Raw genomic sequence first — 22,680 nt, forward strand, 5'->3', positions numbered from 1 at the left:
CTGGAGCTGTGTGGATGGATTTGTCATAGAGAAATGTTCGGAGTTAACAAATGACTTTCCATTGTTGCTCTGGGTGCCGGATAATAATCATTTGTAAATCTCGAGTGCTTTGCATCTGTCGATCTCAAAGCACTTTACAAAGGAGGTCAGTATCACTACCCCTCAGATGGGGAAACTGAGGCACAGAGGGGCACCAACTTGCCCAAGGTCACCCAGCTGGTCAGTGGAAGGATGGTTTTGTGGTTAAGGTGCTAGGGCTCAGGAGGCCTGGTTCGCTTCACAAGTCATTCATCTCTCTGTGCTTCTGTTCCCCGTCTGTAAAATGGGATCATCGTGGTTCCTGTCTTGTCTATGTGGATTGTAAATCCTCTGGGCCGGAGGTTGTCTCTTGCCATGTCTGCCCAGCACCTGGCACAGTGGGACCCTGGTCTTGGTGGGTCATAGAAATACCACTGGACTAGAATGTCTCTGCTGCCCCTTACTGGAGGGAAGCGGAACTGCTCATCTGTGTGTCAGAAGTCCTATACTGCTGCTAGCTGTTGGCGCTGCTTCCTCTAGCTCAGCCGGCCTTTGCATTTGGAAGAGGAGGATCCCAGCTCTCGTGGTCGAGTGCTGAGTGACCCCCAGGTTGTCTGCGGTGGCGAGGGCTTGGTGACACACCTGGCTTGCTTTGTGGAAGGCACCTGCTTGTACCTGGTCGGCTGGGTCAGTAGCTTTGTTTGCACCTGCTTGGCTCTCTCCAGCGAGGCAGACAGGAAGCTGTGCCCGAGGGCAGCAGAGCCACGCATGCTGTACAGGGCCCCGTTCTCCTCTGACTCACAGCATCACTGACTCCTGGCCCTCCACCAGCGCAAGGGGAGAATCGAGCCTGCCGGGCGCACGGGCCTGTAGATACCTAGGTCTCCCTCCCACGTGCCCAGGGCTCCCCCAGTGGCAGATCCTGGGCTCCGGCTCAGTCTCGCCAGTTCTGGGGAGAAGCCCAATCCGCAGGAGGGAGGGGAAAACTGGGGTGTCTTGCCTCGTAGCCCTGGAATTGGGGGGCGTCCGAAGCCTCTGACTGTTGTTGCTCTCCGGCAGGGCTCCTCCGACGGGCTGGCCACGAGGGATGCCTGAGACCCTGGGCTGGCGCTAGAGCTGCAGCCAGCCACGCCTCCTGGGAACGCTGTCAGACGCCCGCCAAGCCGCTTGCTCCCCAAAGACCCTTCGCCGACCGGTCCCTGGCCAGGACGCCGCCTGCCTACCGGACAACATGAACTCCCAGAACGAGTCAGGTGAGCGGGGAGCTCCGTCGGCTCCCTGCCCTGGGCGGGGACAGGGTTGCGTTTCGGACCTGCGGCCGGTGGCTCGAAGCTGGGGGAGGCAGGAGGTGGCCTAGAGGGGCGTGCTTTGAGTATGTGGTTTCCGGCTACTTGGGAACCAAGTGCTCATCGCACTAGCAGGAACGGCTCTGCTATAGACTGGCTTCCAGCCGGCTTTCTCTTAAACCCTCCAAGTCTTCGCTCCGAGTCGGGGGGAGGGAGTGTGTGTGAGGTGGCTGCTGCCATCCACCCCAGAAGTGGCTGCATTTCAGCGGGTGCTCCAGAGACGCAGGTGCTGGGATCTGCAGCCCCCTACTTGTGTGTGAATGAGCCCGTCGCGGCAAAGAAAGTTCTTTGGCCTAGGCCCGGATGAAAGGTGAAATGCCGTCGACTTGGGCGAGTCTCTGTTTGCTCTTGCGTCGCGATGTGCAGGGTAGTCGCGGGGTTGGCCCCAGGCTATTAGAGGGACTAGGTGAGTGAGGTAAGATGAGCTCGAAGGCTGGTCGTTCTCGCCGACAGAAGCGGGGCCAGTGAAAGATGTCACATCACCCGCCTTGCTCCGCTCGCATTGGTTACGTTCGCGGCTTGGCAGAAGGAGGTGGGGAGCCAGAGACTCGGTCTTCTCCCCCTGCCATCGGGCAGCCCACAGACCTATATGGATGTGGAGCTGGTCCCCCCACCAGATGTCCGCGTCCACGGGAGCAGGCCCAGCACTGCAGTGGGGGAGCTTTAGATTTGGGGGAACAGGCCTAATGGAGAGGCAGATTTGCCAGCAGCAGAAGCCAGGTTGGAGAGCTGATGTGACGGGGGTTTCCTGTTCGGGGGGGCAAAGGGTTCAGGAGCAGAAAGGAGGCAATATCTTGTCACTTCAGGGGGTGTGTGTTTGAGATCCTGCTCTCAGTAAATTCCACCCCAGAGCTCTGAACTGGTGGTTTCCAGTTCCCAAAAGCGCAGGCCTCTGTCCGCCACCCTAGCCCAGCTGGGCTGGGGGGCACCGGGAGCTCTGTTCATCTCATGTCTGTCACATGCAGTTTAAAGGGACGTTGCATCTCTGCTGCAGGCACGTCCCAGCCCAGGGTCTCCCCTCTGCTGCTGGGAAGTTACAGGTCGACCTGGGGTTTGGTATAGTGCTGCCTGGGGGCTAACCCGTGGTGCCGGGCCGGCTGGCGTTGGTTCAGGCCTGGAGTATTATCCCTGTTTTACCACTGGAGAAACGGAGACGTGGGGACGGGTAGTGACTTGCCAGCCAGTGTTCGAGCTGGGAAGAGAACCCAGGAGTCCTGTGGTTTCACCGCGAGGCCACGTGTCTCCTGTCCTCGTTGGCTGGCAAAGTCCCGTGTTGTGCTGAACTTTCCGCGGAAGAGCAGGGAGGCCGGTGGTGTCAGAGGCTCGGGTTGGTGAAATCCTGCCCTGCGCGTACAGGCTCCCGGTGCCAGGGCATCTGTGTCCTGGCGAGGTACCAAGGGCCATGTCAGTTGTCCCTGCTGGGGATCGGGGGAGTATCCTCAGTGGGAAAGACGCATTCAGTCCTCTGGTCCCTGCTTCTGCTCAGTTGTTCCCCAGAACATATGTGCTCAGAGATGCTGAGTGCCCGCAGGGCCCATTGAAGCCAATGAGAGCTGCAGGTGCTCTGCTTAGGGCAGGATTTGGCGCTGTATAAATTTTAATAAACCTCTTTACGTTTGGTCCTGGGGGGTTGCATTGTCAGTGCAGGCTGAGAATGGCACAGCACGTGTCTCCTATGCCTGGGGGGTGCCCGGATGAAGTTACACCCCCCTGTTGATCTGTTAGTTCCATGGCTCTGAGAGATGTGGGCAGATGTGTTTGGGGATCTGTTGGGGTTTTGGGGTTCTTTGAGCTCTTCGCCTGGTGTACCTTGTATTGTAGCATTTTGGGTTGCTTGCTGCAGTGTGTGTGTCCCCTACACTCTACTGGGTGGAATTGGGAGTGCTTGACTGTGTGTCAGAAGCACTATACAGCAGAGTGCTCGTGAAGATTCCCCTTTGGCTCAAGTGCAACACAGATAATGGTGTGTGTGTATGGGGGTGGTGGCACCGCAGGACCTTGGAATGCAGCTCCCAGGCCTGGATTGTGGTGACAGAGCCAGGCAGTTTAGCTGGCTAAAGAGGCTCGTTGGAAGTAATTGAATGTCCTTTTTACAAAAAAAAAAAAAAAAAGCAAGCAAAAGCGAGCTGTAAACAAAGGTTGCGAGGAGCGAGATGGCAGCCGAGCGGTCTCCTTGGCAACAGCACATTTGTGGGCACTGGAGCCCCGGCTGGGAGCAGGCCTCTCGGCGGTTCTGGAAGACGTTGCTGGAAAGCCGCTGCTGTGTTTGTTGCCGTTGAATTTGTGATCCCTGCAGGCCTAATTGATGTGTCTGGAAATGCTCAGGCCAGGGTGGGACGATCCTTCTTTGTGCTCAGCCCCCCCACTCTCCCCCCGCCCATGGCTGTTGCATTGTGCTGTATCCAAGCTGTGGGCTATTGGAGGGCGTGGGACGGGGAGCGGCTTGCTTGGGGTGAGGAGCCTTTGCGTGCCCCTTGCTGGCATTTCTAAGTAGGGCCCCACCCGACTCAGCTGAGGGCCGTGGCGTGCTGGGCGCTGTACCACGCAGCGTAGGAGACGGGAGAAGGGCCGACCGAGCAACCCACCGGGCAGGCAGCCCCGGCGCCAGGGCTCCATCGCCGAGAAAACGTTCGGTAGAATCCTGTGTGCTTTCCCCGCTGGATGGGAAACTGACCAAGGATGACCCTGTGGCTGAGGCACTGAGCTGGGACTCAGGATGGCTGGAGAAAATTCCTCGGCTACAGACTCTGTGTGACCTTGAGGATGAGTGTTGTACCCATTTTACAGATGAGGAACCGAGTCACAGTCCTGCCTGGGCATCTCAGTCTAGGATCAAGCCTTTAGGCTGCCAGGCACTAATAATACCACTCGTTCCCTCCCCCACCGCTTTGTCTGGCTTATCTCTAGCTTATAAACTCTTCGGTTCCAGGACTGTCTCTTATTATGTGTTCGTCCAGCGCCAGGCGCAATGGTGCCCTGATCTCGTTCAGGGCTCCTCGTGCCGCACTAATCATTGGATCCTTTAGTTTTCCCTTCTGCCTGGTCCTCCCGAGGGAGTGCCCTCTTAGTGAAATACTGCACTTCTTAGCGTGTGAAAACCCAATTCCCCCTGCTGCTGCCGCAGAAGAAAGTTTATTTCGTAGGCGAAATCAGCCCTGCTGGAACGTTTTTTCTTCCTGTCGGACTAAGGCCGTGGGTATCAGTACCCCGAAGAGCACTGCCTGTTTAACTGTTCTGTATGGAGCCTTCGAACTCTGCAGCCAGGTGCTTCGAGGGAGGCGCTGGCGTGTGGCTCTGGGCATTACGTTCTGCAGACGGCAGTGCAATTGCTAACCAAGTTGGCATTTAAGTGATCCTAATTAGGCTTTAAAGCTAACAGCCTGTGACTGGGGAAAGTTCACATGTCCCTTGGGGATGATGCTTTGGCCCTGGGAAGAGGCAAAAGGGACAGTCGCTCACCAGTTGTTTACCGGGTAAACCAGGGGCTCTCAACCTTCCCAGACGACTGGACCCCTTTCAGGAGGCCGATTGGTCCGGTGAACCCCCCAAGTTTCACCTCACTTAAAAACGACTTGATTGCAAACTCAGACCTAAAAATACGAAAGTGTCACAGCTGCTGGCCGTGACTGAACATTAACTGACTTTCTCACTTTGACGCTATAATTCTACAATAAATCGATTGGAATCGAAATCTTGTACTTACGTTTCAGCGTATAGTCTGCAGAGCAGTATAAACAAGTCAGTGTCTGTATGAAATTGTCGTTTGTACTGGCTTCGCTAGTGCTTTTTATGTAGCCTGTTGTAAAACTAGGCAAATATCTAGCTGAGCTGATTTTCCCCCCTGGAAGACCTCTGTGTGCTCCCAGACGGACGCGTATCCCTGGTTGAGAACCACTGTTGTTAACCATTGTCACAGCTGGAAGGGTTGCTGGGGCCGGGGGAGGGATGGTCTTCCTATCAAGTTCTCCCCCAGCTTCAAGTTCCACTGTAATAGCTGGGGAAAATGAACAGTGGGTGGGCTTGTAACTGGATCTCTGACCTAGAACTCAAGAGATCTGGGTTCAATCTCAGCTCTGCAGCAGACTTTTTCGGTGACCGTGGGCAAGTCGCTGGCCTTTTCCGTGCCTCAGAGCTCCAAGTATAAAATGAGAAAAATCCTTCCTTTTGTCTACTTAGATTGGAAGCTCCTTGGGGTAGAGACTCTCTGTACAGCACCTTGACCAATAGGGCTTCCATAGTACCAACAAAACCACCAGTGAAACTGACATTGAATCAGCCATCATTAGGGTTCAGAGTCAACACATCAGCAGTCGCAGCTGGAAACCTAGCCTCAGCGGGCTAGGCAAGGAGACACTTGATGGGTCTGGTATTTTTAGAGTTGGGTGGTGGTGGTGTCAGCTTTCAGAATTCACAGGGTCCATGGATTCTTACCATCCTGGGCAGTGAGAAATCCGGATGATACCAAGTGTCCCCAGCCCCCTCCTCCCTTCCAAAAGTAGAGTAGGTTATATAAACACTGCTGCTCAGCTCCCTTCCGGCTCTTCTCCAGTGGTCGGGCCGGGAATAGTTGGGCTGCCTGCATTAAGGAAGTGTCATGGAATTGCCACTGCATCTTCTCCATCCCCACGCCCCTCCCTAGGCGGAGCTCACATTGCTTTCTCTTCCCCTTCCTGGATCTGGACTCCCTCCCCTGAGCGTCAGCGAAGAGCCCTGGGGCTAGTCTTAAGAAATTAATTAAGCCAGAAAGGGAAATGCGGCTTGTTCCCGCCTTGTGCTGCATCACTCTAATGGGAAGAGGCGTGTGCCCAAGCTCTCTGACCGCCTAGATTTCAGGGAGCCTGGTGGGCTGGTATCTCCTGTTGCTGGGCTCTGGATCTAGCTGTTCCCTAAACCATCCAGGGTTCCCCCGCTGCACTTAGGACCTGATTCTTCAGGGCCCTGCACCTTGATAGCGCCAGTAGGGAATGGATGCGAACCACTGCTGTTGGGATTTGGTCGCATTTCACACCTGGTGTAAATGACCACGTGCAGGTTCAGAGCCATGGATATTTTCAGAGAGTTGCTTTGCACCTGGAAAGTTGGACTCTGGATCTTCCTGTCATTTTTCACTAATTAAAAAAAAAAAAAATACGAAATGATTTAGGAAAGCCATGGTCTAGTGCTTTGAGCATGGGGTTCTACGAATACCTGGCTGTTATATGCACTTTTCCTTCATAGATCTCAAAGTGCATTACAAAGCAGCTCAGTATCACTATCCCCATTTTACAGATTGGGAAACTGAGGCACAGAGCAGGGAAGTGACTTGTCCAAGTCACCCAGTAGCACTGCTGGGATTAGATAACCAGGTCCCCAGAGTCACAGTCCAGTGCTCTGTCCTGAGTTCTAATCCTGTCTCTGCCACTCAGTCGCTGTATGACCTTGAGTGCAAGTCGTGCCTCAGTTTTCCCCATCTGTAAAGTGGGGCTAATGTTAGCCACCATTTTCTAAGTGCTTTGAGACCAATGAATGAGAAGTGCCCAGTGTTTCACCACTGGATTTTGAGGCCAAGATTTAAAAAAAATTACGTGTACAAAAGGAAGGTTTTTAATTTCGCAGTGAAGCCTCGTGTACGAAAATGCTAAGCAGCCAGCCGCTCCCATTGGGGAGCTCTCGGGAGCTCGCACGCGGGGGCCTAACCAGAGGCCCAAGTGTCGGCACCCGTTTCTGAATGTTTGGTCTGAGTGTCTGAGCCAATAGATGTATGTAACTGTTCATAGAAAAGAACGTGGCTCCTTGGCCTACTGGGCAAATCCTTGTTTGCCTTTATTAAAAATAATAATAATAAAGAACAAGGAAACGAGACCCCGAGCGCCCTGTCCATATGGCTGAGGTTTTACAAACACAACACTGAAAGCCAAGTTGTTTCCCACAGCAACCCCAATCCTCCTGCAATGCCCATAGATCATGGCAGAGACGTTCCTCTTTATAATTAGCAATAGAAAACCCTTAAAACGCACACGCTCAGTTAAGTTACGACGGCTGGGAGCCGCATGACTTTGTTTCCTGGCTCCGGGAACTTGTGAAGTCTCAGCCCGAACGCGCCCTGCTAAATCCCAGGCAAATTCATGATTATAAAATGCCGGCTTTTCATTAAAGCATCGGCCATCCCAGGATCTGAAGGTGCTTTACTGGCATTTAATTAAAGGCTTGTATCAACCCCGGGAGGTATGTTAATCAGGATTATTCTTGGTTTGCGAATGGGGAAACTGAGGCAGAGAAGCGCAATCGCTTGGCTGAGGTCACGCCGCAATGATTGGGAAGCAGAGCAGAACACAGAACTTCTGACCCCCTCCGTCTCTGGCTCTAACCACTCGTCTTCCTCACTGTTCCCGTGACTCATCTGGTCAGAGAGTAAGTCACGCGGGAACGCTTTATATTTTTTTTGGCGTTTAATCTTTGGCTATTTAATGCTGAAATCTGCTTAAATAAGCGGCTCATGTGATCGGAGATTAGGCTTGTGCGTGTTCCTTCTGGAGGGGCTCCTGTTAATAGGAGATTGGCTCTATCGCTGTTCTTATGGAAGCACCTAGAAATCCTAGCCAAGACTGAGGCCCTATTGTGCATCCGAGCCGTGCGCGTTACCTTCTCCCCCGCCTCCGAGACCGGCGCCAAAGACAATTGGAAGTCAGTGGAAAGGCTCCCATTGGCTTCGGTGGAGTTTGGATCAGACCCTTGCGGAAGACGGTGGCTAGTTCGCTGCTGGCCTGTCAGGATAGGGGATGTAGGTGAGGGATTCAGCTGGTTGAAGAAATCAGGGGGTTGCATTGCTGGCCTGGGCAGGGTGCATTTGGGGTCTGATGGAAAATGACTTGATGTCAGTGGAAAAGACCCTGTTGAGTTCAATGGGCTTTGGATAGACCCTTGTTTAATGGGAAGGTGCTGCCTGGCGTGTCTCTGCTGAGCAGTGAATTCTTGCCTTACCGGCCCTCTGCTGGAAAGTGTAGGGGCAGTGGGGTGAAAGCTGGATGTTCAAACTGGTCCCTGTGTATGCTGGGTAAGGGTGGAAGGAAATCCACTTCTCTACGTCACGTCTTTCTGCTGTGGAGGGAGGTGTGGTCTGAACGTGGCGCCAGAAGCCGAGGACTATTTGGTTCCAAGCCCCAGCCCTGCCACGGGCATAGTGTGATGTTGGGGCAAGTCACATCCGTGCACCCTGCCTCAGTTTACCCCTCTGGACTAACGCGTAGTCCTTCCCGCCCAATGCGGGAAACCAATGGCGTTTGTAGGGTGCTTGGCATAGAGGAAGCACTCATGTAAGTGCCGGGCATTCTGCAAGGAAGGGAATGGGGATGTCTCGGGGGGAGGGACCGTAACTTATTTTCGTGATGTGCTTTTTCATAGGGCTTGAATTAAACCCTGTGTGCAGTCAGTAACTATTGTACTGTACCCATTTTAGAGACGGGTCAACAAAGTCACAGCTAGATGTAAGTGACATGTTGCAAGTCAGTGGTAGAGCAGGAAATAGACCCTACAGCTCCTGAGTCCCAGTGCAGGGCTTTAACCACAAGACTTCCCTTCCAGCATGCTTTGGGTGATGGAGCATCGCTCCCCTGGGTTTCCTGTTGGAAGCAGGCCTGGCTAGGCTGTGACAGCCCGTCAGCGGAGAGGTGTTGGCATCTTGATCTCAGCAGAAAGGCCAATAGACTTGCAAGCTCCTCTAACTTGGGAGCACCCCCTGGCTCCTTGCCGGCTTTCCAAGGTCTGAGGAGAGGCGGGGATGTTCGCACTGCCTGGGTTATAGCCGCCTCGTGGATTTCAGGTTCCCATCTGGGCATGCCGTTCAGTATTAAGAATCTCCTTGGACTGGAGTATCTCTTGTTCCCCAGCAGGGGGAGACACTGCACTGCTGTGAGCTCCTAGGTTGAGTGACCCAGGTTGGATCGAAGAGGCGGATTTGTGTTTCGGGAAAAGATGCGAGAGGCACCGGGAAAGAGAAGAAGAAAAGCACGGGGGAGACTGCCTTTAAAGTCTAGAAAACCATTACAAATAAACACTGGGGCAGTTAGGGACGGGCCAGAACCACCGCGCTGGGCCTGATCCTTGATCTTAGGATCAGAACCTAGATTGCAACTGCTTGAGCCCATCTCCAGAAACCGTCCTAGTGGGTGACTTGAAACAGGCCCAGACTCCAGTTAGCAGGGCACTGCAGCACCTAACAACCTATAATCCGCCCAGCACCCCTGCCAGGCAGGGCGGGCTGGTCTCCCCCCATTCCACATGGGGCCCTCGGGCCCCGAGAGACTAAGGTCTGTCTACGCAGCAAGCAGCAGCGAGTCTCGGAGACCGGCTGCACAGACTCAGGCGCATACGCTGCGTGACTTGCGCCGGGAGCGGGGAACTGAACCTGATCTCCAGAGTCCCAAACAAGCACCTTAACGACTGGAGCAAGGATGTTTGCACTGCAAGCAGAGGTTTGATCTAGATCAAGCCAGCGGAAGTGTGTCTACACTGCGGCGGTCACCCTCTGAGCGCAGGGTCGACCTACCCTTCCAGCGTGAATCCTGGTTGCAGTGTGAGGGGGTGAAGGGACCGGCCAACATCTCTCAAGAGTGGTGGCTGAATTAGGAACCCGACGTGAGATACCTCCGCAGCTCTTGCTGGTGTCAGTCGTACCTGTGGGTGCGAATCAGGCCCTCGGTGTCTCAGACTTTGTCTTCGCTAGCAACAGTGTGCTCCAGGGTGGATAAAGATTGAGGGGTTTTAAAATTTTAAATCAGATTTTTTTTTTGTTTATTTAAATTATATTTTTTTCTTGTTTAAAATGAAATCTGAATTTAAAACAAAAGATAAGGCCTAAACTCCTTACACACACACACACACACACACACACACACACACACACACACACACACACACACACACACACACACACACACACACACACACACACACACACACACACACACACACACACACACACACACACACACACTGATGCACTGTGACACCAATCGTGAGCCCAAACTTAATTCCCTAGTAAATAGGCAATGTCTCACCATGGTGAACCAGACAAAACATGTGCAATTCATACACATCTGAAAATGCGAAGCAGTGTAATTGCTTAAATAAATGGGTCTGTAGTTACAGGCGACCCGCCTAGCCTGTGAAAAGATGTTCCACCGCTAGTGCAAAGGCTCTGGCTGTAAATCAGCCTGTTTTAATGGTTATGACAACCAGTGAGACGGCGTCTTTCTTTAGCAAATAACTGAAGTACAAATGGAAAAGTTGATTAAAATCAAGGCTTAAATTCTCATAGATTATTTCCTGGAGCCCCTCTTCCGTGCCCCCCCCTTTTGGGGTGCTGGGCTTCAGCTGTGGTATGGCGGGGGGTCTCAGGGCTTTAGTCCTGTGGGGATGGGGTGGGGGGCCAGTGCCAGGGTTCGAGGGTTTAGCTCCAATGGGGGAGGATGCTGCCAGGGCTCGGAGTTTCAGCCACGGGGCCCTGCGGACTTCCTGAAATCAACTCGCGGTCCCCCCCAGGGGTTTAAGATATTTACCAGCGCTCCACTCCGGACAGCTCTGGTTGCGTTTTAGAGCTGATTAAAATCAGTTATTTACATTGAGGCGTTCCACCAGGTGATTTAAATCGCCTTCCTTTAAATCAGCTGCTGCGGGTGTGCTTGTAACTCAGGTGGAGACAAGGCAGTGTGGTGTCACCCCAGTTAGCGGGTCAGTTTCAAGGCGCGTGTGGAACTCGACTGTGTGCAAACCACCCACAGCCCTGTCTTCACTAGCTTTGTGACTGGAGTTAGTTCGCTCGAGCTAGGTGTCCCCGTTTCTTTCGCTGAGTAGCCCGAACCATGTTGGCTTGTTGAACAGAATCCCCCATTGGCCGGGCCCGGCTTTCTCGGCACGCGGCCTTAGGAGTGGGGAGGGTTCGTGCAGCAGGGCCTGTCATACGGCCCAGGCAGTATTCTGAGGCTGGCAGCAGTGGTTGGTTTGCATTGGCCTGCTAAACCCCCATGGTGTGAGTTCAATCCTGGGGGGGCCATTTAGGGGGGGTAAAAAAAAAAAAAAAATCTCCTCGGGATTTGTCCTTTTTTGGAGGGTTGACTACTAGAGATCTCTGCTGTTCCCTTCCAACCCTGAGATTCTATGATAATCCCTGTCGCTGTTGAGACGGCAACGGGAAATGGCCGCTGGGTCACAGAGTGCCTGTGGCGAACCGGGGCCGGGTGTCGGCTCTGCAGCTGTGTCCGGCTCTGTGCTGTACCGGTCCCATCCAAAATCCACCAGCCAGAGCTGCCCCGGGGGTCTGATTCCCCACTGCCCTGCACACCTCAATGATGCCACCAGGTGAGACCGGGAGGAAACCCACAGGGGCTAGATGTCGGGAGAGCTAAAAAGGCCGTGTGGGAGTCGCCAAAGGAAGCAGAAAGGGAGCGGAGGGTAAACACAGAGATGGGCGGAACTGGGATTGGAGCAGCTCAAACCACCAGCTGGTAGGAATTCTCTGGGGACCTGAAGGAACAAGGGCAGGAGATGTCTTGGGTCTCTGATGCGAGCCCCTGGGTGGAGGTGCTTATATTGGTTTAAAGCTGACTGCCATAGGATTAGCTTGCACTGGCCGGTTGAGATGCTACATCTGTGTGTCGCCAAGGTCTTACCCCAGTTGGCTCTGTGTTGGCTTCAGTGGGGCAATGCTGCCCCAGACCTGGAGGAAGGCCACGGGGAGTTTGTCCTCTCTCCCTACCTAGGGCCTTGTTCCCCATGGCCTTCCTCCAGGTCTGGGGCAGCATTGCCCCACTGAAGCCAGGCTTCACAATTTCAGAGTCAGGCTCCACACAAATCACGATTGGCTTCAAAACCAGATTGATTTTTTTTTCCCCTAAAAATGAAAAAACGTTTGGTTCTTTTTCTCTATCGGCTTCCTGGGTTTGGAGCCTTCAGGCGTGTTTTATTGTCCAGCCTTTTCCCACAATCACGAGAGCTAGAAACATGTTTATTTTTAAAAGGAAAGCCTGGGTTCCGTGAGACTCTCGGGACTCCAGGAGCTGGGGCTTTTAAGGGACAACACCAGAGCGTGTGAGCCTTGGCATCTGTGGACCTGGGAGAGGGCGCAACTTTCGTCTGGTGATGGCCACATGAATTATGCCAGGAGGACCGTGCTCTGGTTTGACACCACTGCGGCTCCGCTGGCTTCCCCAGATCGGCACCGGAGCAGCTGAGGTAGGGTTGGTTCCCCCTGGGTGCTCCAGGGCATCCTGTCTGCTCTGTGGGCATCCATCAGAGCAGAAGCTCTTTTGGGCAAGGGCCATCGCGAAACTTTGGCTCCCCGGGGGCTGGAAGGGCAGGATCGGGGGCCCCCATCCCTGGGTGTGTTGTGAAGGGATCTAGAACTCTGCCTGCGGACGGGACTGGAGCAGCTGGCTGGGGGCTGTGTGTGTGTGACAGAGCTTTGCAGGAGAGGAGAGACTCTAGTCTAAGCAGTAGTTACGCTAAGCCAATTAGCTTTGTAATTGGATCTAAAAAGTGGGGGGGGCGGGGGGAAGAAGGATTTTGCTGTAGGGTTGTGCATAGAGGCTTGAGGCTCAGATGCACCCTCTGAGCTCGGCTCCAACACCCAGATCACATTGCAGAATGGCTTTATTTGAATGTTTTGGGTTTTTTAAAATCCTTCGCCGTGGCTAAGCCCCCGTCTGATCGGCCAGCCCGGGGCTCTGCCCAGGGCCAGCCAGCTCCGAGGTCGGTTGGTCTGTCCCCTCTGTCTGTCCGGTACGTTCTGTGCTGGTGGAAGGTGCAGGCCTGGTAAACCCTGGGAGGGTGGGTGGATGGAGCCTGTCAAAGCCGAAGGCCCGCCCCCTCAAATGGGGAATTGGCGCCGGATCAGTTCAAGGAGGCAATGCGAGTTGCCTGCAGGAACTCTGCCCTGATGCAGGAATGGAGGAGAGACCAGAAAATAGACCCCCAGTCTGAGGGTGTCCCGTCCCCCCTACCCCCATTCCTTCTGGATGGCCCCTATCTTAGCCACGACCTTGTGAGACCCCAGACAGGGAAAGTGTGAAGGAAAAGCTGTGGGGAGAGGTGCCCTGGAAGCTAGGCAGGCAGGTGTCAGGGTCTCTGTCTCACCACAAAGGGGCGGGGGGCGGGGGCTGAAAGGCGCCAGCCTGCCCCAGCGTGGGCAAACTCTCCCTGCGGGCCTGGATCTGGAGCAAGAGGAGTCGTCTTTGCTCCTGGCCTGACGGCTGCTTGGCCTTGAAGTGCCGTCAAGGTGTCCCACCACCGTGGGGCGTTTAGGGTCCGGTGGGGCACCCAAAGCTGGCCATTGAATCCAGCGAGCGCGGCTAAGAATAGCCACGTAAAGAGCTCGGCGTGGGCCAGAGAGCCGGATACGCACCCCGGGGGCCACGCTGGCCCATCTAGCTTGTGCTGAAACTCATGCTGTGCGCTCTGCATCCTGCCAGCTGCATTCACGCCCGTGCCCCGAGGCACTGGGGGGGGGACTGATTCGGTCTGGTTTTGCTCCTGGCGCGAAGGCTGAGCTGTTCTGACTGAACGCAGGTGGTTTCTGGAGGCCGAGGGTCAGCGTTCAGTCGCTGACCCGGGCTGAGCTCTCCTGCAGCCCGTGAGCTAGAGGGGAGAGGCTGTTAGTTCCCTTCCCATCCCCTTGAGCCTCCCAGCCTTGCCATTTTCAAGGGGCCCCAATTCTGTGCAGCGCCTCTTAGAGGCAAAGCAGCAGGCTGTCGCTTGAAGGCATCTCTGCACTACCTGGATTTCTGGGCCCGTCTGGGCGTAGATTAGAGCAGCCCCGAGGGCGGCCTGTGGCTGTGTCACTGCCTAGAATCTCCAGAGGGATGTGCTCTAAGGATGAGTCCCCTTTTGGCCCTGATGTACTGTGACCTGGCCCCACCTCTGGCATGCCCCTGATCTGGGAGCTGCAGGTGTCCGGGGGAGCATATGGCCAATTGTTGGCCCTCCGTCCTTCTATGCAGGGAATTCTCTGGCCCCCGGAAGCTGCTGGATGTTGTCAGAACATAACACAACTTTAGTTCTTAGAATTCAGAATGATAACACACAGGAGCCCCATCAGAGAGAGACAAAGCAGGCTGCTCCCTAAAGCAGTGAGGCGCAGCTCCCGCCGCCTTACGCCAGGTTGGCTCTCTGCAAACTGACTCTGCTCACACAGCTGCTTCCCTACAGAGGCCCTAGCCTGCCAGCAGGACCAGGTAACCCCTTCCAAATTGAAGTGAGAGCCGGTCATTTTAACAGTTTTCAATCCATCCCAGCGTGCAGGAGAATCTGTCTTGGCATAATTTATGTAGCAGAAGATTTGGCTGAGCCAGCTAGTGATTCTTGAGATCTGTAGGTTCCAAGCCAGCGCCCGCTAACGTGTGTTGTTTTGTTAGCTGTGGGCTTTTTCCAGCTGTTGTCCTCCGTTCTATATTCATCACTACTGGATTGTCGTCAAACCCACCCTGTAATTTATCCAGTGGGAATTCCAGTGACATCTGGGCTGCCAGCGACACAGCCTGGAGGGACCAGCACTTCAAAGCAGGGCCTGGGATGGCGTAGTCAAGGAACATAAAGACTCGGCCCGCACCAATAGGAACCGACACCTACGAATCCTACTTCCCTGAATGCGTCAGAAACAAACACACTTTCCTTCTGGTGTGTGCATCAGAGGTTGCCCAACGCTGCCGTTCATTCGATGTTCTAACTGGTGTCCTCACGGATCGCCAAACCAGCAATGACATGTAGACCTCAAAGCACTTCACCAAGGTGGGTCAGCGGCATCGTCCCCGCTTTGGGGAAACTGAGGCACAGAGGTGAGGCACGGAAGTGACTTGCTCGAGGTTGAGCAGCAAGGAAGAGAGCGCGGGAGTCCTGACGCCCAGTCCTCTGCTCTAACCACTAGGCTATTGCGACCTCTGGCAATAGAATTCAGGGCTCCATAAGGCCACTAAACAACACTCCCATCCATGAGCTGGAAATTGAACTCAGGAGTCCTGCCTCCCAGCCCCCTTGCTCTAACCACTAGACCCCACTCCCCCCTGAACTCCATTCCTGAACCCCAGAGCCTTGTCCTCTCCCAGAGCTGGGCCTAGAACCCAAGAGTCCCGACTCCCAGTCCCCCTTCCTCCAACCCCTGGACCCCACGAACGCCAGCTCTCTAATCCAAATCCCTCTGAAGTTTGGGACGACTCAAATCAGGCTCCGGATTTGATGGCTCGCACCCGTGGTTGCTTTTCCATAAAACCACAAAAGAGCAAAAAAATAAAATAAACCCCACGGTCCCATATTTCCGCTCCAGACTGAGCGAGCCCCCCAGGTGCTGGGAGTTCCAGGGTATTTTTTTAGGGGGGCTGGGTCGATGCAGCAGGGGCTGGTCCCTTTTCCATGCAGGTGTCCTCTATGGCTTTTGTGGCCTGCCAGGGCCGTTCGGGTTCTTCCCTTCCCCCTTTCAACGCAGCGCAGTATTTTTAGAACACTGTTTTCGTAGCTCACAGGCAAATCCCACTTGTCTGGAAAGCCGCCTCTCCCTGCCGCAGATGGGAGCGGCGTGGTGCGAGCTCTCTAGCTCCCCAGCTGCGAGAGCCAGAGCCTTGTGGCATCCCAGTGCCCCGCACCTTACCCACCTGGGCGCTCTGATCTTCGGTGGCGGATTAGCCTGTTGCAGTTTGGTGTGGGTTGTGTTTCTAATGTCGTGGTTCATGCAGCCCATCTTCAACAGCGGTGCCACCTGCTTAGAGGAAAGAGCTTTGCAGGAGGCAGACCTGCCCTCGGGGAATTTTTCCTCCTGACCCCCTACGCCTCGTCCATGAAGCGGGAGCGTGTGCAGCCCTTTCCCAAGCTCGCCAGATTATTTCGGTATGGATGGTGAGGACTCTAGCTATTGCTGTCCTCCCGCATACGCTTCTCAAATCCCCTTTGCGATTGTGCTCAGCGGTCGGCTGCAGTGGTGTCCAGTGGCAGTGAGTTCCGCAGGCAAACCGTGCCTTGTGCCAGAGCGCGTTTTGGCTGGCGAATGAGCTGGCCGGTGGGTGTTTGGCATGTGGGAGGAATTGGTTAGGACGGGGTGGGGCCGGCCAGGGGGAAAAGATGTGCTGACCCGGAGTGTACGTGGGAAGTAGCATACAGGGCTGTGGGGATGGGTGAAACCATCGTGGGGGCCTCTGATACCCCTCAAGTCACCAGCTCCAAGGAACTAACATTTGGCGCCTCCAGTAACAGCTGGTGTCTCTGCAGTGAGTTGGGCGGGGGGATGTTTTAACCCCTTCATGACTCTGCCTGAGTCCTAGTGGGCAGCTTTGAAAATCCCTGGGCCGGGAGGGCCCCCGGCTCGTGGGCTCCGCGGATCAGTTACTGCGGGCCTGATCGTGAGAGGTTGAAGTTGGTGGCAGCTGTGGGTTTGCTTGGTGCTTTTCTGTCCTAGGGTGGCAAATGGTGGGAACGGTAAGGCCAGCGGGCCGGTCAGAGCCACAGATCACACCCTCAGCAGCAGCAGGATTTCAGGCCCTTTTCTTTAGGGGTGAGTTGTATTTCTCCAGCTCACAAGAGTTTCCCCATCCATCGGCTCCTTTGCCCTGCCCCAGGCTCTCCTAGGGGGTCCTTCCCTGCATGGCTCGCTCCCAGCTGGGCTGCATCTTGGCCTTTTATCCAAGGACCAGCTGACCTGCCGGCTATGGCCGGATCCCTGGCCTCAGCCCCGTCACCCAGAGGCAGTGCCCCTTAAAAGGTCAGCCCGCCCTGCGCCACATAGCTTCCTCGGCCGCAGCTTGGCGGGCTCATTCTGTGACGCTCCGAGCATGCGGCTGCTGCGAGAGCCAAGCTCGCCCCTGCCATGGGTGGACCCTGCCCCTGAGGTCCATTGAATTGCACTGAGCTCCTGGAACGCAGCCTGCCCCAGAGCTGCACGCATCAGTTACGCCCAGTCCGCTGAACAGAGCAGCCTGCCGTGGAGGCTGGTGTTTGGGTCTGCTTTGGATTATCCCCCTCCTTGTACTGAGACTCCCCTGCACGGAGTGTTTAGCCTGGAACCGCTCTGCCCTGCCAACAAGCAGTTTAGGAGAGAAACCTCCCAAGATCTCCGCTGAGGTGCAAAGCATGGCTGCAGGGCGGGCCTGGCGTCCCCTTCCCCCAAGAGCTGGCGGGGGGGCCGATCCCGAGCGCCCTGCCTGCCGCTGGTGTTGCAACACTGGACCTTGACGTGAGCCGCGGGGGTCAACTGCGCCGAGGGGAGAAAATAGCCTGTGGCCTCCCGCCCGTTTGCAGCCGCAGGAATAGCTCGGCTGACGTCAACTCCAAAAGTGCACTGCTGCGCGGGGGGGGGAACGGCCCATAAATAACCCTGCTATTAAAAGTCTAGGGTTCGGATTAACACGCTGAGAAATAAACCAGCGTCCCCTTTGCTGCGCCGGGTCAGAAATTCAAACCCCGCCGCAGAACGTGGAGCCTGAGCCAGCCTGGGAGCACGCGGGGTATGGGGCCCTGAAAGGTGATCCCCGGGTCTGTTTCCATGGGCACCTTTGCCAAAGGCTGGATCTGCTGTCTAGGCGGTTGTCTGGGGCAGGAAACATGGGATGGGTGGGGGGGGGAAGATGGAGCGGGGAATGGGAAGGATCAGTGGGTATTGAGGGTGATGGCTTGTCTGTATTGATGTAGGCAACCTGGATTTTTCACCCAGGGCTCCGCTAGAAGGGTCCTGGGGCCACAGTACTATTATTGATTTGTATTACCCTGGTCGTGGAGCCAGGCTCCCTTGGCGCCAGGTGCTGCACAGACCTGATCTGAGCAACACTTTGAGGTTGGCTTTGCCGCACTCAGCGCCTTGTGTGAGTATCGCACTGTGTTGAGCGCCCGCCAGCGTGGCGTGCAGCGTCCCCCAGGACGGGTGCATCGGGGCAGCAGGACAGCAAGCTTCTCCCGCCAGTATATCTGCCCTCGGTCCTGGAGGGGACCCCAGTGGATGGGGGGGAGTGAAGTCTCCCTGTCCCATGCAGTCATTGGCCAATGTGGGGCACGGGGTGTCTTTGGTTTTCGTGATGCTGGTCCGCTAAGAGCCTCCCTTAATTTCGCACACCGCGTCGGCCAGCGCGGGGTAACGACTTTCGGTCCCTCCCACCTTCGGCTTGGAGTCGGAGCCGTGACCTAGAGGAGAGAGGCACCAAGTCCCCGCGGCTCCCCCTGAGCCAAGGCCCAGTCTCCTGCGGGCTTCACGGGAAGGTGCTGCGGGATGTGCCACAAGGATCCCAGCGTTTGCCCTGCCGGGAGCCGCGTCATTCATGGTGCGTTTGGCCCGGTGCGGCATCGCAACCCCTGCGGCCAGTCAGTCCCCACGACAAGCCCCAAGGAGGCCAGATTCAGTGCTGGTGTAAACACGTGCCGCTCCACAAGAATTTGCTCCAGCAGAAGATTGGCCCCCACCCCATTCCCAGGAGCCCGTGGGCCAGTAGCTCAGCCCTGGAGAAGAGATGTTGCTAGAGCCCAGCCCCCAACGCGTTCCCCCCCGGGGGGTGCTTTGCAGGGGCTCCTCAGCCTGAGACTGGGGCAGGGAGGAGCATTTTTTTTGACCCCCGTGAGTAGTTTTGGCCCTGTGGCTCAGGCGTGCTGCGAAACGTGGGGTGGAACTTTCCCATCATGCACCTCTCCGGGCTCTGTAGATAGGGGTGGCCAGGTGAAGATGCTTCTCCGATCCCCCTGGCAGGTTGCTGGCGGGGCCCGTTGCCTTGTGGGAGCCGCTGCGAGAGCTGCACGCTTGCTTTCCCGGCTTGCCACTAATTCCCACGCAGAGATTTTCCCTTCCCGGCACAACCTGGGGGGTTATTTCTGGCAGCGCTGATGCGGCTTAATGTCCGGGGCAATTAGGGCCTCTGGGAAGGAGCCTTTGCAAGCCTCACGCGGTGGCTTGAGTTACTCAGCCCGGCTGGCCTTCCGTGCAAAAACAAAAGCAAGAGGCCACGTCGAGGTGGAGTCTGGGGGGGGCTGCGTTTGGGGCGTCCCGTGCAGGCTTGGCCCTGTCCCCCTGCACAGCCCTGGCAGCAGAGGAAGAAGAACCCACTCACTGTCAGACCCCCGCCTGCCACGACAGCGGGTCAGGGAGGGGCTGCTGCGTGAGCTCTGCCAGCTGGGGGCTTCTGCCCGTGATAAGGGCGTGAGCTGCTCCTGCCGCAGCAATCCGCGGGCTCCGAGAAGCGGGAGGTGGGAGACCGGGAGAGGCTGCGCGGTGCAGTGGTGTCCGGGTGTGAGGGGTAGAGTCTCCCGGGGCTGTTAGGCAGGCAGGGCCGGGGGGTGCAGGCGAAGCCCTGGAGCAGATTGCGGGGTGCTCCCTGTGGCTAAATCGGGGAGGAGCTGCCACTGCTCTGAGCCCCACGCGGGGTGGGCGATGCTCTGAGCTCCAGATCTGCCCCTGCTGAGGGCCAGGCCGGCTCCTGAGCTCCCACGCTCGGCAGCTGCGTCCCTCACGGCCCGGGGCAGCCTCCGTCTCCCCGGTGCGTCCCTAGGCTCCCTGCGGCTGGGTCCGCTCGCTGGCGAAGGGCCCGGCCACGGGTTTAACGAAGCCGGGAGTGGCTTGGCTCCGGGCTCGGCCTGCTGAGCAAGGAGTGAACGCAAAGCCGCCTTCCCCTACGGGGACCTTCCTTCCTGCGGCAAAGCCCCTGTGTTCTCCCCTGCATCCTGGCTGGGGGGAGGGCGCCGGGCTCCTAAGTTTTCAGTAGCAGCCATTGGCTGTGGGTGCCTGCCTGGAGACCCAGCTAGGGCCGGAGGTTCCTGGCCCGTTGTCAAGGGTCGTTTTTGTTCCATCAGATGATCGCTTAGAACGAACAACCTAGACCCACCAAACCCCCCTCCCCCAACTCCAGGGCCTGGGTCCTAGCCACTGCCCTGCTCTGCCCTCGCTAGCCCCGAAGTGAACCCCTGGCTTGGGGAGGCAACCCCCCCAGCCCCGCCCCTTCCACACCCACCCGAGCCCAGCCCCCATTGTGGCTGCTGACCCCTGCCCAGCGCCCCCGGAGAGCCGGGCAGCGCAGCCCCAGTCCCCCCGGCCCGAGTGCTGGGCCACATCGCCCAGCCCTACCCCTGGCTGGCATGCCCGAGCCTCCCCAGGCCGCGCCACCGGGTCTGACCCCCGGCCAGCTGGCCTCCCCGGCCCAGCTGCCAGCCTCAGCGCTGGGTGGGTGGGCGGCCAGAGTGCCCCCAACCTCGGTGCTGGGCAGGTGGACGAGCAGGAGGTGTGGCCGGCGCGCTGGGAGGACGGACGGCGTGGCACGGCCCCGGGGGTGCACCACGGCCCCCAGGCTGCGTTCCCCCGCCTCTGGCACAAAGGGACGGGCAGGCAGGTTGGGGTCTGGGGGTGGAGCTGGAGCATGGGCCGGGGGATGTTAGGCTGTTTGGGGAGGCAGAGCCTTCCTGTGCCTATGAAACCCACCGCCCAGGAGTGCAGCCGGGTTAGGGTTAGTTAGCCAGGCCTGTTTGCTATTGTTAGTCCCTCCTCTCTGCCTGTTGGGTCTGAGTTGCTGCCCCTCACCGTGGTATCTGAGCACCTTCTGCATCAAATCAAGAGCCAAGCCCCTAGTGCATTTCGTGGGGTCTCTGGCCCTGCCCCCTTTTGGGGTTCAGAACCTGGGGGAGGGTTTAGTTTTTTGGATTTGTTTAGATTGGATTCATTTCCTCCAGTCTGGGGTTGGGGGGGTCAGGTTTGGGGTTGGGGAGTGGCGGTCAGGGTTGAAGGGTGGGGTTGGAGGGCAGAGGGGCTGGTCGGGGTTGTCTGGGGGCGGGAAGGTGGGGGTCACCGTTGAGTGTTGGGGTCTGGGGTTAGCGAATGCTGTTCTGGGGTCGGAACCCCTGTAGACCTTCCGCTGATCTAATCAGTTTCAGACTAGGGGCAAAGAATAGAAATTAACTTGTTCTCTCCGCCCCTCTCTTTCCTTGGCCCTCTCCTCTCGTGTTTCCCCCCCCCCATCAGATCTGTCTCTCTCCTGGCTCTGTTTGGCAGCGCTCTCAGCCCCCCCCCGGGAATCTATTCCACTGACCCCCTTGGTAAAGGCTTCATCTGCTAGGCAGCCCCTTCGGCAGGAACAATCCCAGTTCCCTGAGCACGGGGCTATTTATAGCTGGCTCCTCCCCTCCAGTTCTATTTCAGGTCACCCTGGGCAGTTGCTCTCCCCCTTGGTGGAAAGGATGGGAGAGAAGAAAAATCAGATCAAGGGAATTGTCGGTGGCGCAATTAGCAAAGGGCTTCGCGGGCAAACCCAGGCCCTTCTGCTTCGCAGGACATCTTAGCTCGGGCGTGTTTCGGTGACGCCGGGAGCCAGCTCCCGTCTCTGTTCCTGTGCAAATGCCTGATCCGTGCCGTTCCTCCCGGGCGGGGAGCTGCCTGCCGGAGTGAATCAGACAGCGCCTTGAGATGTGAAACCCTCCTTCTCTAGACTAGCGGCTGGACCCCCTTCCGGAACAGCGGGCCCTTCCCACGCCCAGCCTCTGCTGTCTGCAGTTGGCATAAACAGTGACTGGATTTTTTTGTTGTTGTTGCAAGATTTGAATATTATTTTATTTTTTTTTTGGCCCAGCAGATGAATCTTTTTGGGGTTGCTGTCGAACGCTGCTCGCTGACTCGGATGCTTTAACTTTTCCTGGGAGACCCACTGCCTTTTGCTCTTTGGGGGTGTGTGTGTGGGGGGGGGATGTCTGATGGTTTTCGGCTGAAACTCGGCACAACGGACCCCTCCCTCCTTGGGCGAAGGAAAGCTCCCTTGCCCCGCGCCAGCTTGTAAGGAGAAGGTGGGCCAGGGAAGGGAGCCAGCGTGGATTGCCTTGCCGGCCCCTGCGGTAGCTGGTGTCAGAGTTGGTCCTGGCATGCTGCTCCCCGCGATGTTGCAGACTATTTACGAGAGCGAATCGTGTTTTTCTTCAGATGGGGTAGCCGGACGCGAGCAGTCGCTGGAGCTCCTTTCGCGGACTCCGCTCCATGGCCTCCCCGTGGCAGGTGAGTGCTGCGTGATCGTTAATACAGCCCTGGCAACGCTGTTGATTGCCCCGAGCTTCTAGCATGGAGCGGGAGGCGCCTCTGGCATTGGTGGGGGCCCGATCCTGCCAAGGGGCCACTCCATCAGTGCAGGGCACTGTGCCTCTCGTAGGATTGGGCCCACAGTGTTGCAAACATGGAGCCGAGTTTATCAGATTGCCCAGGGGCTGGTTTTCGAGGGCTCAACGCCGGTGCGCCGGGGCAGGTTTTCCAAAGGGTGCTCTGACCCACGTGCCCTTTTGGAAATCAGGCCCCGATTCTGGTTGCTGAGCTCTCGTGGGAATTCTAGTCCTAGGGCACGATCCTGCCATGTGTGCC

At 56.7% G+C, this 22,680-nt stretch overlaps 1 protein-coding gene across 6 annotated transcripts in view; it reads left to right on the plus strand.

Moving 5' to 3' along the window:
- HDAC5 (histone deacetylase 5) overlaps positions 1 to 22,680 on the plus strand; it is a 104,155-nt gene that overhangs the window by 15,468 nt on the left and 66,007 nt on the right. For 3 of the 6 annotated variants that reach the window (XM_039516619.1, XM_039516620.1, XM_039516623.1), the window contains exons 2-3: positions 1,078 to 1,271; positions 22,252 to 22,323. In XM_039516619.1, the coding sequence (XP_039372553.1) occupies positions 1,250 to 1,271; positions 22,252 to 22,323 (94 nt within the window). In that variant the 5' untranslated portion in view covers positions 1,078 to 1,249. Of the gene's footprint in view, positions 1 to 1,077; positions 1,272 to 21,591; positions 22,324 to 22,680 lie in introns of those variants that run through there. The other 3 variants (XM_039516622.1, XM_039516618.1, XM_039516617.1) reach the window with 3 other exon arrangements.

The sequence above is a fragment of the Mauremys reevesii genome, linkage group 27 (assembly GCF_016161935.1).
Source record: "Mauremys reevesii isolate NIE-2019 linkage group 27, ASM1616193v1, whole genome shotgun sequence".
NCBI classification, from domain to species: domain Eukaryota; kingdom Metazoa; phylum Chordata; order Testudines; family Geoemydidae; genus Mauremys; species Mauremys reevesii.